The 18,894-nt window shown below is 40.2% G+C and overlaps 1 protein-coding gene across 1 annotated transcript in view; it reads left to right on the top strand.

The window, feature by feature from the left end:
* LOC124266343 overlaps positions 1-9,182 on the top strand; it is a 9,563-nt gene extending 381 nt beyond the window's left edge. The window contains exons 2-5 of the mRNA XM_046701146.1: positions 1,989-2,243; positions 4,191-4,467; positions 6,255-6,530; positions 7,031-9,182. Of these exons, the coding sequence (XP_046557102.1) occupies positions 7,389-8,693 (1,305 nt within the window). The 5' untranslated portion in view covers positions 1,989-2,243; positions 4,191-4,467; positions 6,255-6,530; positions 7,031-7,388 and the 3' untranslated portion in view covers positions 8,694-9,182. The remainder of the gene's footprint in view (positions 1-1,988; positions 2,244-4,190; positions 4,468-6,254; positions 6,531-7,030) is intronic.
* Positions 9,183-18,894: the final 9,712 nt, after the last annotated feature.

Here is an 18,894-nt window from a genome sequence, read left to right as displayed (position 1 = left end):
AGAATTAGTATTTCATATTAATGTATTCATATTACTTTAACGGCCTATGCTCATGATGATGATCTGGATTGTCTGGTCCAGACTCGATTATTTACAGACCTCAGCCATGTAGCTGGAATATTGCTGAGTGTGGCACTGAACAACGAACTGACTGACTGACTGACTGAGTTTAGTTTTACGCCGCTTTTAGCAATATTCCAGCAATATCACGGCGGGGGACACCAGAAATGGGCTTAACACATTGTGCCCATGTGGGGAATCGAACCCGGGTCATCGGCGTGACGAGCCAACGTTTTAACCACTAGGCTACCCCACCGCCCCCCTGAACAACAAACAAACAAATAATATACTCATGCCAATAATGGTTGTCACACCCCCCCTCCCCACCTCACCCCCTCTCCAATTAAAAAAACTTGAAGGGGGTGACAAACATTATTGGCATGAGTATATAATAACATGTTTGTTATCATGGTAGCTCCACCCCTCCTTCTACCGACCCTCCACTGTTTAAGTTCAAGTTTGAGCTTAAGTCCAGAGGCCCAGTTGACGTAAGACGCTGAGCGTTTCGTACTGAAACGGAAACGATTGTTGGTTCGAATCCCGGGTCACCCTTGGGTTTGACCAAAGTGGTCAGCATCTAAGATCTGCATCACTTTGGTTGTCCTCACAAGACGACGCGTCATTACATCACTGAAATAGAGTTCAAAGCGGAAGTAAGACCTCACTCACCGTCATAGTGAGTGAGTGAGTTTGGTTTTACGCCGCTTTTAGCAATATTCCAGCAATATCACGGCGGGGGACACCAGAAATGAGCTTCACACAATGTACCCGTGTGGGGATTCGAACCCGGGTCTTCGGCGTGACGAGCGAATGCTTTAACCACTAGGCTACCCCACCGCCCCACTCACCGTTATAACCAGGTCTCCGTACATTTCACAATGCCTTGAAGATACCACAATGATGCCTGTATTTTTGTGTGTAGACTATTTCTGAATGTTTGTCTGTTGTTGAACGTCTCACTCAGCAATGGTCCAGCTATGTGGCGGCGATCTGTAAATAATCGAGCCCGGACCAGACAATCCAGTGATCGATGTTATGAGCATCGATATATGCAGTCGGGATACGACGACATGTGTTAACCAAGTGAGCGAGCCTGACCACCAGGACCATTGAATCGGGGACTCTGTACTGTGTCTGTAGCGTGCTATAAACTGGCATCATTCGAAATGAGCACAAGCGGCAAACCGGTCTATAGCGCAATAACCCCGAAGCTAGTAGATTAAGTTACGATCTGTACAGAGTAGGGCTAATCACTGATCCATCCTGCGCATGTGGAAACCCATGCGAAAATGCTCATCACTACTTCTTAGAATGTTCTTTATACAATCAACATAGAAAGATCATGCTTAAAGCTATTCAAGATGTATGTGGTAGTAATTCTGTGATTACATAATCTGTTATTTTAAACGGCATTGCAGATCTGACAAATCATAAAAATGAAATTATATTCAATAATGTACATCAATATATATGCAAATCTAAACGATTCCAGTAGTCTTCTCTCTATACACCTTTTGTATTATAGCATTTTCCCCTGTTATCTTTCAGTCTTTCTCTGTCTCTGTTTCTAATAATTGCTTGTGATGTAATTAGTTATTGTAAATATCTTCGGAGAGGGGTTTAATAAGTTGAACGAACTTGTCCCCGATCCTTTTCACATTGTGAATAAAATATGTTTAAACTAAACTAACCCCGAACATGACGTAAAACCTTATTTTTTAAACACACACACACACACACGCACGCATGCGCGCACACACACACACACACACACACACACACATCAGCAGCACTTGGATCAATATGCTGGGGATCGTTTGTAGCCCCGATCCTCCCTATAAGACCGACAACAATGGAATGCAATGTGTTTTTGTGACAGGCAAACAGGAAGTGTATTTACACTGTTATCTATATATACGTCATATCAGATTATGAAAGTGACTTTGGAACACCACACGAAAACGTTCTCTAAACAAGATGTGGCCTCGTTGGGGATGACACGACAAGGTTTGGGAAAACACAGCTGTTGGAAAAAAACAACATAATGAGAATTTCATTTCTTGTTTTATCGTCATGATGGATCTGGAAAAAGCACAGTTGATAAGTGATAGCTATCAGCTTACGATTCGGATGTACAACGAAGGGTTTGGGCCGTAACTCTTTTGTATACAGAGTTTTTCATGGTAAGTACATACATGTATATGCTTTGACATGGGCTTTGTGGAATGTAATATGAGATTTATTGAAAACAGAATATGGAGTAAATCCCAAATGTCACTCTAGCGTATTCCAATGTAATTACCTATCGAAAACCGTACCTATGGGCCTATTCGATTATGCTAAACCGGTTTTGGTTTCTGGAAAACCATGCACTCGATTATGTCGAAACCTAAAACTGGGTTCTGAAACTTCGAAACCATCTCCGAGGCAGGTTTCGCAGTTTCGGTTTCGCGTTCCCTCACAACAAACATGGCGGAAACGAAGTTCAGCTGATCTTGGTGGCAAAATAGAGCAGCAGTTTCTGTAACCAAAACAATGATAAAAATCAACTGAGAACAAGGAAAATATTATTTAAAACCCCAGTCTATTGAACATGACTATTTTATGTTACTTGTATACATATAATTACTTGTTACAGTATAATTACATATACGCAAATATTTACCTCCAAAAGCATCTCATCTCTTATTATTTGTTCAATCCCTGATAAAATGACAAAAAATATTACCTTCGGCAATGCTGTCATCCAATTCCTTCCACATATATAGTAGCTGAGACATTTTTTTGTATTCATTTTGAAACCAGATGGTGAAACCATCCACTCGTTTATAAAACTAGAAACTAGTTTCACTTTGAAACCATGTATCCGAAACTGGACACTCGTTTATAACAAGAGAAACCAGTTTCAGAAACCAAAACCAGTTTTGCAATAATCGAACAGGCCCTATCTAATGCAAAGGGGCGTCACAGCGGCTTCAAAAGTAGGGCATATAGACTCTGGGGTCGGGGCATTGGCAGATGATGCACTGGCTGCTTCGTATCTGTCCTGTGTGCAATCCGGGTGGCCCAGTCATCGAAGGCGCCATGCAGAGTTGTGTCCCTTGGCTTGTCGAGGCCGATTAACATGGGTTCGAATTCCGCTCTGATTATGCCGTTTGACAGCACCATAACCATGTTTGTTGATTTCTCCAAAGTGTCAAAACTGCTGACACCTTTATCATTTCGGGCGTATCTCCCTCATCAATCTATCACACATTTGTTAAAAAACTGTTGAAGCAGGGTACACGAAACTTGACCCGTGAAGATCCGGGTGTGTGTGTGTGTGACGGTGTGTGTATGTGTGACGGTGTGTGTGTGTGTGTTTTGTAAGTTTGTGTTTGTTTTTGTAAGTGTGTGTGCGTGAGAGAGAGTATGGTTTTACACCCATTTAGCAATATCACGGCGGGGGACACCAGAAATGGGCTTCATACATTGCACCCATGCGGGGAATCGAACCCGGGTCTTCGGCGTGACGAGCGAACGCTTTACCCACTAAGCTACCCCACTGCCCCTCTAGGTGTGTACACATGCATGCATTAGTTTGTCGAGGACCTCTTTGCTCCGCTCACAGATTTTTTCACGACTGTGACCTGTGGTGCTCAAACTTCAGTGTTGATATCACCAAGGTGAACCTGACACGCCTCGGTGTGACCGAAATACTGCTCAACGCGGTATTGTCACATACTCATCGTTTCCAGTTTGGGCGACGGGGTATCCTTGTGCGTAAGACATTCGTATTACAAGCCGTTTTCACATTTATTAAGAAATTACTGATATGTTCAATTGTTTTAATCTGACTGAGAGAAAAGGCGAAACACCTTTTACCTAAACCGTAATCTCAAATCAGTGAGTGAGTGAGTCAAGATTTAAAGTCACATCGGCAATATTTCAGCCATATCGTGACTAAAACTAGTTCTAAATTAATAATACATACATATAATATATAATACCTTGTCAACAAAGGACAGTAAAATTAGTAGAGCATCACAGAATGACTTGATACAAGCTTCGTCAATTGCACGGATTCAAGAAAGGTAATTATTTTACACATGCCCTCCCTACGTCAAAATTTTATTTTATTTATTTTCCAGATGGCAGATGTTCTTCAACGTATAAACCTCTGCTGTGCTCTGTGCACAAAGGTGTTCACAGATCCTGTCACACTTCAGTGTAATCACACATTCTGCAAGCTCTGTCTGCTGTTATACACCAAGGGAGAGTCTGATGCCGTGGAAGCCAAATACTTCCCATGTGCTATCTGTGGACAACGGACAAAAGTGACCACCCCTGACAGTCAGGTAGAAACGTGGTTAACGCAGCTGAGGCCAAGTCTTTACATCCAGGAGCGGATGGACGAGTTCACATCAGGTGACGTGCTTCTGTATCTTTCAGTCTGTGAGTAAGGGGCGGATACAGCTTTTTGAGAAGTGAGTGATTGAGTCAGTTTAGTTTTACGCCGCACTTTAAACTTACTCACTCACTTCTCAAAAAGCTGTATGAGAAAGGTGGTTTGCACACTTCATTTTCACGAGAGTTTCAATGGTCATTTAATAATCTTTCATGACAAAAGGGGGTGCACACCCCCCTCCCCCCCTCCCTCTGGATCCGCCTATGTGAGTGTTGTTTTACGTCGCAGTCAGCAACATTCAGCTATACTGAGGCGATCTGGACCAAGAAGTCCAGTCACTGATATCTTGCCTATAGTCTGTGTGCAGTGAAAACGTACCGATAAATTTCACTTTAAACAAAAAGGTAAATCGAATAAAGTGAAATTAAGATTGCGAATCCTCATAATTTTACCTTGCCAATTGGACATTCAAAATCCAGAATTTTATTCAACTTAGGATAAAAGTTGTTTAACAAACGATCATAGTTTCAAATCGCTATTATTGCTTTGTATTACAAGGGGTATGCACTTTAAATGAAACATCGAGAACAAGTAGAGTTGGTCTAAGTTAACGCTCATCACGTACCGCACGTGCATTTGTTTCACTGTTCCATCTACTGCGCTCACCCCCTTGTAATACAAACCAATAATAGCAATTTGAAACTATGACTTTTATCCTAAGTTGAATAAAAATCTGAGATTTAAATGTTCATTTGGCAAGGTAAAATTATGAGGATTCGCAATCTTAATTTCACTTAACTTGATTTACTTTTTTTGTTTAAAGTGAAATTCATCGGTACGTTTTCACTGCAAACAGACTATAACTTTCACTCCATCGGGTTTCGATGAAAGGCAATCAGTTGAACCTCACAACAATATCAAATAAGATGTTTCGTACGAAAATGATATTGTGTGCAAGAATCTATTCAAACCTTCAATGGTGCTGTGGGATAGCCTAGTGCTTAAAGCATTTGCTCGTCACGCCTAAGACTCGGGTTCGATTCCCCTCCTCATGGGTACAATGCGTAAATCCTATTCCTGGTATCCCCCGCCGTGATATTGCTGTAATATTGCTAATAACGACGTGAATCTCACTCACTCGCTCACTCACACGTCTTGAATACCATACTGACTGACTGATTGACTGAGTTTGGTTTTACGCCGCTTTTAGCAATATTCCAGCAACATCACGGTGGGGACACCAGAAATGGGCTTCACACATTGTACCCATGTGGGGATTCGAACCCGGGTCTTTGGCGTGACGAGCCAACGCTTTAACCACTAGGCTACCCCACCGCCCCCCTTGAATACCATAAGCTGCGTTATGAGGAATGCACAAGCTTCTCTCAAGCCACTTGGAGTATTCTCCTTAAGGCTATCAGGCAGCGGAAGGCGTTGCATTCCATCTCAGCTAGCCGGCCCATGATGTCAGTCTCAGGATTGTCTTGCACAGATGAGATTGCGGCGTTAAAATAAACACACAAACAAGCAGCAAACCATTTTGTGAATTGATGATAACAACTAAGCTGAAGACTGTTCGATATTAGATACAGCCTCGATAGGATCTCGATCATTGAGGACATACACACAGGGAATGAGATATTGGTTGGCACCCCTGCTAAGCTAACAGGTGAAAACACGTGAAAACCATCACTACTGTAAATACCACGTTTAAGTCAACAGATTTGTCACTGCCTATTAAAGGTGTAAGCTATGTGTACATTTTTCTGTACATTTAACAAAAAGAAACATTTATTCGTTTTGTCAGGTTCAACTTTCCAGATGGCAGACAATCATCCCTGCGGAAATAGTTTCTGTGTGCTGTGCACAAAAGTCATCACTGATCCTACCACACTTCCGTGTAGTCACTCGTTCTGTAAGCCCTGCCTGCTGAAGTACACCGCATCACTGCCTCTGCACACATCATGTCCTATATGTGGACAAGTGAAGAACGTGACTTTCCCAGACAGACCAATGGAAGAGTGGGTCAGCCAGATGAAGTCAAGCCTTTCCGTAAAGGAACTGGAGGGCGACTGTCCATCAGGTGATTTGCTTTAATATCACTGAGTTCAAGTAAAAGTGAGTAAATGTTGCTTTCAGCCGCATCAGCAATTTTGCAGCTGTTCGCGGCTATCAGGGAAAAGAAAAATTGGAATAAGCTTTTTGTAGGTTGTGAAACATTTACTAAGTGACCACATTGAGTAAAATTCCAACAATATCACGGCGGGGGATTACAGAAATTGCCTTCACACATTGTGCTCATGTGGCTAATCAAATCCGGGCCTCTGCGTGACGAGCGAACGCGTTAACCACTGGGCTTAACACACACACACACACACGCGCGCGCACACGCACGCACGCGCGCACGCACACACACACACACACACACATGACATCGGAATATGTTAAAACTATATCAACGGCGCACAGGAACAGTAGATCCCTTTGGTCGTCACTTACGACAGCACTCGTGATACGGATATACTGTAACACAAGAACTCTGTATCTCCGTACATATTAAACAAATACTTATTCGACTTTCAGGTTCTTTTGGAAATATATCAGAAGATGAAGAGTTGCAAGCCTCAGCCCTCCCTTCAGAGAGCTATGATAGAAGTAATGGGCAAAACAACGCATCCCCGATTTCACAAGCTGCTGTTGTACAAAACATCCTTCAGGGCAACATAGACTTGTCTGTTTCAACATCAGACCCAGCTCATGTTCTAATGTGTAGAAAACACAGAAACAATCAGGTCAAACGTTACTGCAAAGTTTGCAATGTTGCACTCTGTGACGAGTGTTGTAGTACAAAGCATGATGGATGTGATGTTGAATCTATACAAAACATGATCCCCTCTTTGAAGATAAACTAACATGCGTATCTCAACATATATTAAATAAGATGAAGACTACCCAGGATAATATTGCAATGGCGAAGGAACATATCCACAACATAACCAATAACGCCGAGAAGGTCAAAGAGCAAATCCAACGCACCATGAAGTTTTCCGTCAAAAGGATGGTCCAAGATGTGCATACATTTTCTGAGGAGCAAATACAAGATTTATACGCTTACATTCGGTCTGAGGAGATGAGACTGAGCCAGTACGGTCAGCAGTACAAGTACATCAAACATGCTGTGACGGCTTACTCTCTTGTGGAAATACACGCCATCTACGAATCCCTGAGCACAGTGTCGGAAGAAGACACAGAATCAAACATGGACATGGGCGACCAATCAATCCCAGAGAAGATTATCTTCACGCAGACAGCGAACGAAAGCGGCGACTGTGCTTACGAGATTGCAATTGTCCATGATGTGAGCGACCGGAAGTCGTCTGCTGTCCCCCACCACACCATTAACTGTCACGCAGAGAATGACAAGTATTGCCCTGATTTGATTGACGTCACAGTCGTCAGTTTGGGAGGTGAACCAAATAAGATTTTGATCATAGCAGATTTCACCAACAGAAACCTCAAATCCTATTATACATCAAAGGGGAATCTTCACAAAAGATTTCTGATGCTTTCAGAGAGACCATGGCAAATAGCAACGGTTGAGAGAAATCTTATAGCAGTCAGTGTTCCAGATAGTAAGGAAATAGTAACTGTGCAGCTCACACCGGACCCCGTCTTGCTTTCAACCATCAGGACAAAGAGGGAGTACTTCGCATTAGCGTCTCCAGATCCCTTTAAGCTTCTGGCTGGAACATTTAAATCCTCCAACTCTGTTGACCTCCTGGACATGGAGGGGAACGTACTGAAATCCATCAACACAGGCTCAATACTCAGCCCAGATTATATCCAAATTACTGACCAGGGGAACATTCTCGTTGGCCAGGGAGATGTGAATTCATTTGTCTCGGTGACCAGTGATGGAGAAGTCCGGTATTGTTACTCCCCGACCGGAGGAAGAACCTTAAGATGTCCTCGAGGTTTCACAACAACCAGCACAGGAGATGTGCTACTTGTCGACCGGGATTATCAGAAGGTGATTCAACTGACTAAGTCAGGGCGGTTTGTCAGAGATGTGCTCACAGAAGGTCTGGAACAACCGCGAGGCCTCTGTCTGGACGCTGACGGCCTGATGTATGTTACAGTCGGGCCATGTGTTAATATATACACATTTGAAGATTTGAGTGTTGAAAGCGAGCAAGGAGAAAGAAAACACAATGTAGTTTACAGACAACGCTGTACAGAAGTGTAGCTCGATGACATGTCGATCACACGTTTTCGAAAACAACTGTTAAATATAGCAAAACTTCCGGTGTGGCGCACTCTGCATGAGGTCGCCTTCTTTAACGGTGAGCAGAATCCACCTAATTCCAACAGATCATGCCAAAGCTAGAAGTTCCAAGAGGCAACCTACAAATGCTAGAGGAGCTGAATTCATGATAGCGCACTCCTTAATAACGTAATCCTGAGGCGAATTTGCATAAGTGAATCAATGATACGCCGCCGTCTACTAAACTTGAAACGCAATGGTGACTTTGGTGGAGCAGCAGAACCTCTACATGTGGCTTAGTTTTTGAGATACCGAAACCAGCATAACTGCGTGCACCACATGGAACTCTCACAGGCGGATGACAAGGACAAGCTAATGACTAGCTCACATTAGGGCTGGGACGGGTACTCGAATCCGGGTCGGGTACAGCTGGAATCGAGTTTTACTTTTTGGAATCGAGTACCAAAGGGAGGGAACTGCACTCTCATTTGTCATTGGTGTTGTCCGATTAATGATATGAAGGTTATTATTAACGACTGTAATTTATCTGCGCATGAGTCCAGTAACAGCGGGAACGAAAGGTTCTGTAACGAGCCATGTAAGTAAGCGGTTGCGAACACATAACAAATTAAATCACCTAAGACCTGTCAATGTCTCTCCTTTCGAATTTGAAGTAATCAATAAATTGAATATTCAGAAAGTTGACAGAAGCGTTGTTTTTACATGTACTTTCCGATTCGTAAACATACGAATCCATTGTTCCTACCCGTCCCAGTATTAAGAATCAGTCCAATAACGATCGAGATTCAAGAAGAGATCGTCATTTGTGAAAAATTAACAGTATTCGTAGCGTCCTAATAGAACTAGGTCAATTGATTCAACACAAACAAGACATCACAAGTTTCAGTTCTTTTTGGCAATCAATAAATGAATTTAATTTTTAGATGTATTCGTAAACAGAACCATTGTTCTATAGTCTTAAGTTCTAAATATGTCGTCTTCATAAATATTGAACTCTTGATTCTTCTTTTTTTTGAGTTGGTATTCAGTTAAGTCTAGCTACCTGTTAACTCTAGCTATTGAAACTTGTTTTCAATCACCTAATGAATGAGTAAGAATATACTCCAGACCATCGTATTCCTACAAGTTGACATCCATAAATCGCAACTTTACCTTTACGTGCTTGTGAGGCAAAGTGAAGTTATCTCGCCCACGGAATTGGTTATTGGTTCATTTAGTCGGACATCAAATGTGGATTTAGATATACGTTATGTTTAGCAACAGTTGGTGGGTAGCCGAGGCTATAGATGCCTTAAAATGTAAACTATTCTTTACTACCGGCTAGGTACATGCCGGATATGTCAACTTTAGCATAAAACGTATCGTATATTTAATCTTGTTATATACTACATTCACTGCGTGATTGCATTCACAGCGCACAGTTACGATATGACGATTGTAGTGACTTTCAATCATATATTGCATTTGCATCTGTCATTGTCTGCATATCTCAGACATTTTAACATCCTTTGTCTGCATATCACAGACATTTAATAATTTGTTTATGATGAAACCACAACGTGCGAAACTTGAGGAATAATGTTTTAAACCATATCATCTTGTACATGTGTGGAAATAGTCGTAATCATTGAGATGTACTTTTTTTAGGTGATTTATCCTATAAAGTAAATAAATAAGCAAACAAGCGTATCTGACAAGTTTTACAGTCCAGGCTAGGGTTCAAGGGTTATATACCTTTTTAACAAGGATCTCATGATGAATATTTTAATCATTCATTACGCTTGAAACTCTGTGTTTTCTAATGTATGATCAACCTATCTATGTACAACAAGAATGAAAACTTGCTACTGATTTTCATGACGTTTTCTTCCCAATTTTGCATTTCTTGATTATTATGATACTGTCATTATACTGGATGGAAGTCAAGGTATATTTTTGTTATGAATGTCTTGCTGATTGCAAGCTTGGTTATTCTTTGTTTGCGTGACTGTAGGACAGGGAGATCAACAAACCTATGTATTACATAGGCTATCAAATGCCTCATGTGTTATTCCTAGAGTGTATGTTATCTAAGAGGCATTCTCTGTACCTGTTACAAGATACGTATTTTGTTCAAGAAAAAACAGGGGTGGAAATAACTTTAAAATTGCTAGTGTACTCCGGTACAGTGGCACATGTAAAATCACTTGCCCTGATAATTTTTCCACTATACCAGCTGTTTTCTTGTTGATTTTTTACATAAAGAACATAATTAACATTGGAAAGTCAACAGGACACCGGTACAGTGTGATATACAAATTTGCTTGCCCGACAGAAAAAAACACTGGCCTCGGACGTCGGGCAATGGGTTATTTCCACCCCTGAAAAACTAAGTACTGAGTCTGAATGGGGATACCTGTACAACTGAAATCTGGAGTAATATGCTGCGACTATAGTTCATTGTAGTATATCGACTTTCACAATCGAAACAGTATAAATCCTCATTTACTAAGTTTTTGAACTAGTTCTCTGATTTTCTTGAGTGTTGCTCTAGAACCCGAAAATTTAATATTGATTTCAATCACTGTTTCTACTCAGGTCAGGACACACGTTCGATCTTAGCATCATAAAAGATGGACTTACCTCTTTTTTATAAGTGCATATCAAGACAAGCAAATATCAGATGAGGTCGAGTCTGGGGTCATGTTTCCACATCCAAAACCACATCGGCAAGTAGTAACTTTCAGGAAACCGAAAACATTGATTTAAACTCGTTCGTTCATGACATATAATCTACACATTAATGTGCATCTATGTCGAAAATGGAAAATATTGACCAGATACATTGTCCTCTAGATGTGTAGGCTTCTCTTAAAAGTAAAAATGTTGTACCACGAAAATGGCTTAACTGAATCTTTTCAGCTTGCTTATACAAAACCCCGGCACAACACTTGTCAGAGTTCATAATGGCATCCTAAAATCTATTTATCGGAAACAAATAACATTGCTTTTCCTTCTTGATCTGTCCTCGGCATTTGTTTCGATCGACCATGATGTGATGCTCAAAAAGACTGGAGACCAGAGTTGGAACCACCAGGAATGTTCTCTCATGCATTAGTGAGTGAGTGAGTTTACTTATACGCCGCACTCAGCAATATTCCAGCTTTATGGCGGCGGTCTGTAAATAATCGAGTCTGGACCAGACAATCCAGTGTTCAACAGCATGAGCATCGATCTGCGTAATTGGGAACCGATGACATGTGTCAACAAAGTCAGCGAGCCTGACCACCCGATCCCGTCAGTCGCCTCTTACGACAAGCATAGTCGCCCTTTTTGGCAAGCGTGGGTTGCTGAAGACCAATTCTACCCCGGATCTTCACGGGCCTCTCTCCTGCATTTAGTTCCATCTCTTGGAACGAACTCAGTACATTAGTTTGGGGTCGGAGAATTCAGTGTAAAAAAGTCACTCTGTAAAAATTGGTGGCCGTGAGATTGTATCATCTGCCTATACCACAAGTTTAGTAGTTACATGGAAATTGTAACTTAGTAATTGGCTCTGCCAGAGATAAAAAATAATTACGAAAATATTAACAACCCACATACTAGGGACCAGGTGTTAGAATTGATGGGTGAATTAAATCAAATAGATAGTAACATGATCACAATCCTGACTTAGGGGTATACGTGGAGGAGAAACATCTCCTTCAAGCAAGACTAGAATAATTGTTTTTGTATCTAAAAATTTGTATTGTCTCATTACTAATTCGAATATTACACCAGGCTACAGGTCTGATTACCCTATGGTTACGTTAGATATATAATCTAACCCTTCAGGATAAGAAAAGGATAATTCATCGCTTAGGAAACCAAATACATTAGTGAAGTATAGATTATATCTAATGCAATGCAGAGCCAGTCTATAGCAATGTCTTAGACTCAGTATCCCCAATCTTAGTCAATTTTACAATCAGTGATCAGCTTTTCTTTTAAACTTTAGTTATGGGGATCAGAGGGAAAACCTACTCATTATGTAAATCTAAAGAGCGTAAGACGTAGAATTATTTATTGAATCAGATATATTGTTAAGAAAGCAACATAACAGACTCCAGAGAGGCTGATGTTAAAGATAGAAACTCCTCAGAGTCTCTTTAAGCTGTCATTTTAAGAAAGAAATACTGCCATCTTTAAAGAAGCCTAAAATAATAAACCCGGCTGCTACAGAAGTGAGTGAGTGAGTTACAATTTAAAGTCACATCGGCATTATTTCAGCCATAACGTGACTAAAACAAGTTTTAATTTCCCCATAAATACATGTACATTATTAAAAGCTGTCAACGAAGGACAGTAAAACCAACTAGAATATCACAGTATCAAGAAATATAACTGGCATCTCTCTCTAAAATTCCATTTTAAGTGAAGACAATACAGTATAAATAATGGGGTATAGATCACCATACTAGGGGCAATGGATGATACATAAGTACATGACTTGCCTAGAAAGCTTTTATAAGTTGACTTTGAGAAAGCTTTTGACTAAATTTCCTTGTAAATTATTAAAAAAATATTTCCAACATCAATTATTACCATACACCTGTAGGAATGGGTTTCAGCCTTTTATAATGATATTCACTCCAATTTCATCATATATAGAAACATGTCACCTCATTTCTGCTCTTCGTGAGTGTGTGAGTATGGTTTTACGCCGCTTTTAGCAATATTCCAGCAATATTACGGCGGGGGACACCAGAAATGGGCTTCACACATTGTGCCCATGTGGGGAATCGAACCCGGGTCTTCGGCGTGACGAGCGAATGCTTTAACCACTAGGCTACCTCAACGCGCCATTTCTGCTCTGAAATATTGTAGACAAGGTGATAATCTGTTTTGCCGTGTGCTGAAAAAATTAGAAATTTAGTTAGGAACAATGCGGACATAACTGGAATCACCACTGATCAGAAAATCCCCTCCTTTTCCCAATATGCAGACAGCACTGAATTCAGGTTAGAAGGAATTGAAAAATCATTTCAAGCACATAATCTGTTTGCTGATATTTCAGTTTTAAGGATTAATTATGATGAGTCACAGGTTATTTAGAACAGCAGTGGAAGAACATGCCTGGTCTAAACTTGGAGTGGAATACAGACATTTGCAGAATTACATTCTGTACATATGGGTGTGAGATGGTTAATTGGAACTTCAAAGTTAATTGTTTTGAAATTCAAGAGATAATAAATTAGCAGATGGATAAACAGAATATTTCTTCTCCGGTTTATTTGGAATAATAAAAGAGACTGGATCAAACGAGAAACTTTATGCAGGTCAGTTTCTGAAGGAACGCTTAGTATGGTTGATGTATTTTCTGATGCAAAGTCACTAAAAGTGAATTGGATGGAACAGCTATTTACAAATGAAAATTGTAAACCAAAAGGCACTGTGTTCTTTAATCTGATTGGTTGAAAAACATGATCAAACGGTATTCGATTCCCGGAAATTCGCTGCGTATTAATACATACAAACATAGCTCACACCATTGTATTGTTTCGTCGTCAGCTGTGATGACGTCATTCAAATTATATTTCGACGTGAAGTCCGAATGACATCACAAATGAGCAGTTCCAGATGCTACCATGGGAGACAGCCGAAACGGCCGGCTGATGACATTTCACTGCTGTACCCGTACTCGATGTCAATGAGTGCAGACACAAAAACGTGTGTGGACCTTTTGGTTTACTTTTGAGTTTACAATGTCGATAAACATCATGTGTTGGCCAATTTCCGGGTGTTATTGAGTATTTGAAGAACGGGAATATTTCATTTGAAACCTCCGGCTGACGCCGTCGGTTTGTGATATCCTTTATAACACAATTGCCAACAGGATTAGCACTAAAGTTTGGAAAGACGAATTGTCGCAATGCATATAGTTATGTTTCCAAACAAATAGAAGCAACTTCAGGTGAAAGGTTTTCTGGCAGAAAGCCAAGGTTTTAACGCCAACATCGGTACTGGTAAACAAACTTCTTTAACAAAAGCTGGGTTGAAAAAGGTCTTACTCAAATATGATATATTCCTATTGATGGTAAGACCTTCATACCCTTGACAGAATTTAAAGACTGTTATAATGAGAAGGTGAATTTCTTGGAATATCTTGGTATGATAAGTTCTGTAAAGACATTTCTGAAAGTAATCCTGTCGCTCCTAGTGAAAAAAAAAATATATTACACGAACTTGCGAGTGTAAAAAGGTTTCCAAAAGATATGATCATACATTGTTTACTTCCAAAAGCAACATCAAATCACTGCTTAAAAGGTAGAATGACACTGTCATAACTGAAAAGTTTAATTGGCCAAATATTTACACAAAACATTTCAAGACTGCTCAAGATAAAAAATTACGATGGTTCGAAAAAAAATGTTTCATAGAATAATATAAATATAAACTTAGTTCGTTGTGCAGTTTCTGTACCATATAACAGGAAAGTATCTTTACTTTCGTTTGGGAGGGTCATATTTGGATTCTGTTTGGATTAAGGGAGAAAATGTTTTATTATATTTTATTTTAATGTTATCTAAGTTTTAAAATTTATAAATGTAAACAGAAAAAATGAAACTATCAATAAAGATTTTTCAGAATGAACTAAATATACATACAATGCATATTGAACTGACTTTTCAAAACCAAATGCAAAATTTTGTTCCTACAAGGTGGTGTTTTCATTATGATTGTACCGTTTTGTTGACATGTTTTTCAATCCAAATTGACAGTTATTACCAACATAAGCGTGTTTTCTGATGAAAAAGCATATCGACCAAACGCACCTAAAAAGGCAGACGTGGTAAAAGGTTCTGTATGACATTCGTGCTAATGAAAATGCACGTGCATATTGTGACAACCCTACCAATGAAAGCGAGTCCCAAACTCGCCTGAAATCATTCCTGTTTTGACACAATCGCCATGCCACGACTTACGAGAGATCAGAGAAACAAGCCTTGGGACGATTGCAAGTTGGCCAGACTGCACGGAGGGCAGCCAATCATTTTAACGTATAGCTGGAATATCGCTGAGTGCGGCGTAAAACTTAACTCACTCCCTCACTCATTGTGCACAAAGTGCACGTGCCACGCACGATAAGTGACATTAAATTTCATACAAAGTTATCAGCTACATGCTAATTTACGGTTATTTTTATAACCTTTCAAATAATGTAATGCACCATAATTGAGCTTCATGTTGATGATAAAAGGAATTGCTGGCCAGAATTATTGTTTCAAGATGACATTTTATAAAAGATATTCAGAGCTCACGGTTTTAATAAAACAACATAATGGTTTTGCGGATGTAGATTAAAAATGGGAAGTACCAAACACCCCAGAATGTCAAATGGTTGGTGCCTTATAAACATAGCGTATCGTATGAATTAATAAACGATTTCTTCCTTGGTAACACTCGGCTCTCTCAGATCGCTACCGGGGAACGTTAAGGCATGGTCACATACATCATGATATTTTGGCTAAAGGCTGTATATACGTTATTAGTACTATCTGCCATAATTCTGACATATGGAACAAAGGTCCTTACTCAGTGTTCTAACAACAGATACCTCGACGACACATACCTCGCTAAAGATGTCTACGACATCAGCATGAGCCCCTCTCTGATGGACTGCGTTGCAAGATGTTACACTCACTCCAAGTGTCAGTCAGTTGGATTTGAACCAGAAACCCTGAAGTGTCATCGTCACACGCAGAACAGTACCCTCGCCCCTAATGACCTCGGCGTTCTCCCCGGATGGGTACATAGTGACAAGGACGCTTGGCCAGAGGTGAGTAAACATGGAAGCGTAATTGGTTCAATTTCCAGAGTGTAGACTACCGCGAGTACCCCTCTCAGACAGAATCATTGTTTGCCAATGTATTACCCATTGTAGTACCAAGACCTTGCCAACGCGATTTTGCCTAAGTTCCAAGTTTGACCATCTTGTCACATGACTTTAATTGTAACACAGAAGTCTGGTAACACTGTCATCTTTTGGTTATGGTTCATGGTTGTTATAGTAGATGTCACTGTCTGAGGAACAAACTAACACTAAATAGTGATAGTCTTCTATAGCTAACTTCCGAGGGGCGTCCCAAAAGTAGTCGGCCTAACTATATTCTCGATGTCCAATGTTAGAAAAGCTTCCATTTTATTTTGAAGGAATCATTAGCAAAGCCATATCCAAATTTTCACATATGTGGCTAATGTGGTTAACGAGATATTAGTCATCACAACACATTGGGGTATAATGTTTCTTTAGATATTGCAGAAAGTGAAAACGATCTGTCATTTTGTACCTCTTGGATAATGGTATCCCCACATATAAAATATGTTCAGTATAGTATTGGATGACTTCCCGTCATAATCAACATTCAAAGATTTGGATTGCTTGATTTATATTTGGACGGGGCTGTTTTGAAAGGACACCCCAACTTTAATCTTTCAAAAACATTGTGTACAGATATTCAAGCTGGCATTGTTTACATTTAATTTGAGTGCTGACACTTGTGTGACCATTCAGTATTTAGTTTGAACCCTTGGCATCATGTATTAATAAGTGAAAACATTAGAATAAATTATGTCCTTATGATTACGTCATCTCTTTCAGTAAACATCATGGGGGTGGGGTGTGTGTGTGTCACTTTCAGTAGTTTCAATTTGCATTTTATGCACTTTAATATCTACGTTTGATTATAGAGGATTTCTCAAACACACAAAATGTTTCTTGCATAGTGTGTTAAAAAATTCTGAAGTTTGTGATGCATTTATTGCAGATTTTGCGTTTTTAGGGGGTACCAAGATAAAGGTCAAACAAAATGGGGATCGTGAGGCTGGAACATGGCAAAAGCAATTTGCTTGAGGTTGACAGATAATATGTAGAAAAATAAAACATAAAAACAGCTTCATTTGTATAATTTTCTCGGCGAGACCGACTACGTTTGGGACGCTCCTCCTCCATGTCTGACACGTTGGTACAAATCAATACCAAACCATTTCCTCTGTCTATTGTCAGTCTTAGCAATCCGGCCCTCAGCTAAATGGGAATATTTTCAAACTTCTTATCCATGTTAAAATATACATTTAGTTCATGTTTCTGTAACAATTTCCAGTTTCTGTAGATTTTATTGTTTCTGTCACTAAAACGGACATTGCATCAGAGACCAATAACAACAATAAAATCTCTAATACAACAGGGATGAACTGAACATTATACTTTCAATAAATGCTATTTATGGCTATTAGCGCTTTGCCAACCCATGAAGATGGTGTTAGAATCGTACCGATCTACATAACTGGCATATGATGACATGCGTCAACCAAGTCAGCGAAACCAACCACCCGATACCGTTAGTGGCCTCTTACGACAAGCATGGGTTGCTGAAGATCAGATCTAACCGGTTCTTCGCGGGTATCTGGATTAGTTTCCTCGTCGTTAGAGAGTCATTCTCCTGCCCTACAATGTTACAAATTTCCAACCTTGAGATTTTAAGTCACATCGGTATTTCAGCCCTACCTTGGCAAGATAATATAAACAGGCTATAGATCGCCAACAACTGGAGGTAGGTCTCCATACCAGGGACCAGGGACACTTACAGTACATTTGCTTCCTCCTTGGACCCGAGCTGGATTTACACCACCCCTTCAGCTGTTAGCAATTTAGGCAAATCTAACAATACATTAAATGGACACATAATCCACGATTGAAAAGGTGGCAAGTTTAAATTTACTTTGAACGGATATCCTCTCAGGAGGACAATAATTTACCCCCTTTTGAGGATGCGGCTACTTTATAATCAGTGTAGAATTATTAGGAGTGGTGTCACAGATTTGTTGAGTGCTGCCTTAGCAGCAAAATCGGCCATTATGTGTTACCCTAAATTCCAACATAGCTAGGTAACCACCAAACTACGATGTCGTGAAGAAGATATACGTAGTGTGTGAGAAAGATAGCACATACAGACAGGGGCATATCTGAGGAAAATGTGTTCGGAGTGGAGCGAGAGTTGACATTTCTCATCTGTCGCGAGCCGGGTGGGTGGAAAAAGAGGCCGATCTTGGCCTATAGATTTCATTGGCAACAGTCTTCTATTGCATATCACATGTACAGTCCCTCCGCATCTCATCTACCAATTGTATATTTCCAGGGCTT

The sequence above is a fragment of the Haliotis rubra genome, unplaced genomic scaffold (genome assembly GCF_003918875.1).
Source record: "Haliotis rubra isolate DU_JTF1 unplaced genomic scaffold, ASM391887v1 Scf125, whole genome shotgun sequence".
NCBI lineage: Eukaryota > Metazoa > Mollusca > Gastropoda > Lepetellida > Haliotidae > Haliotis > Haliotis rubra.
This window is presented reverse-complemented; position numbering and strand designations above follow the sequence as displayed.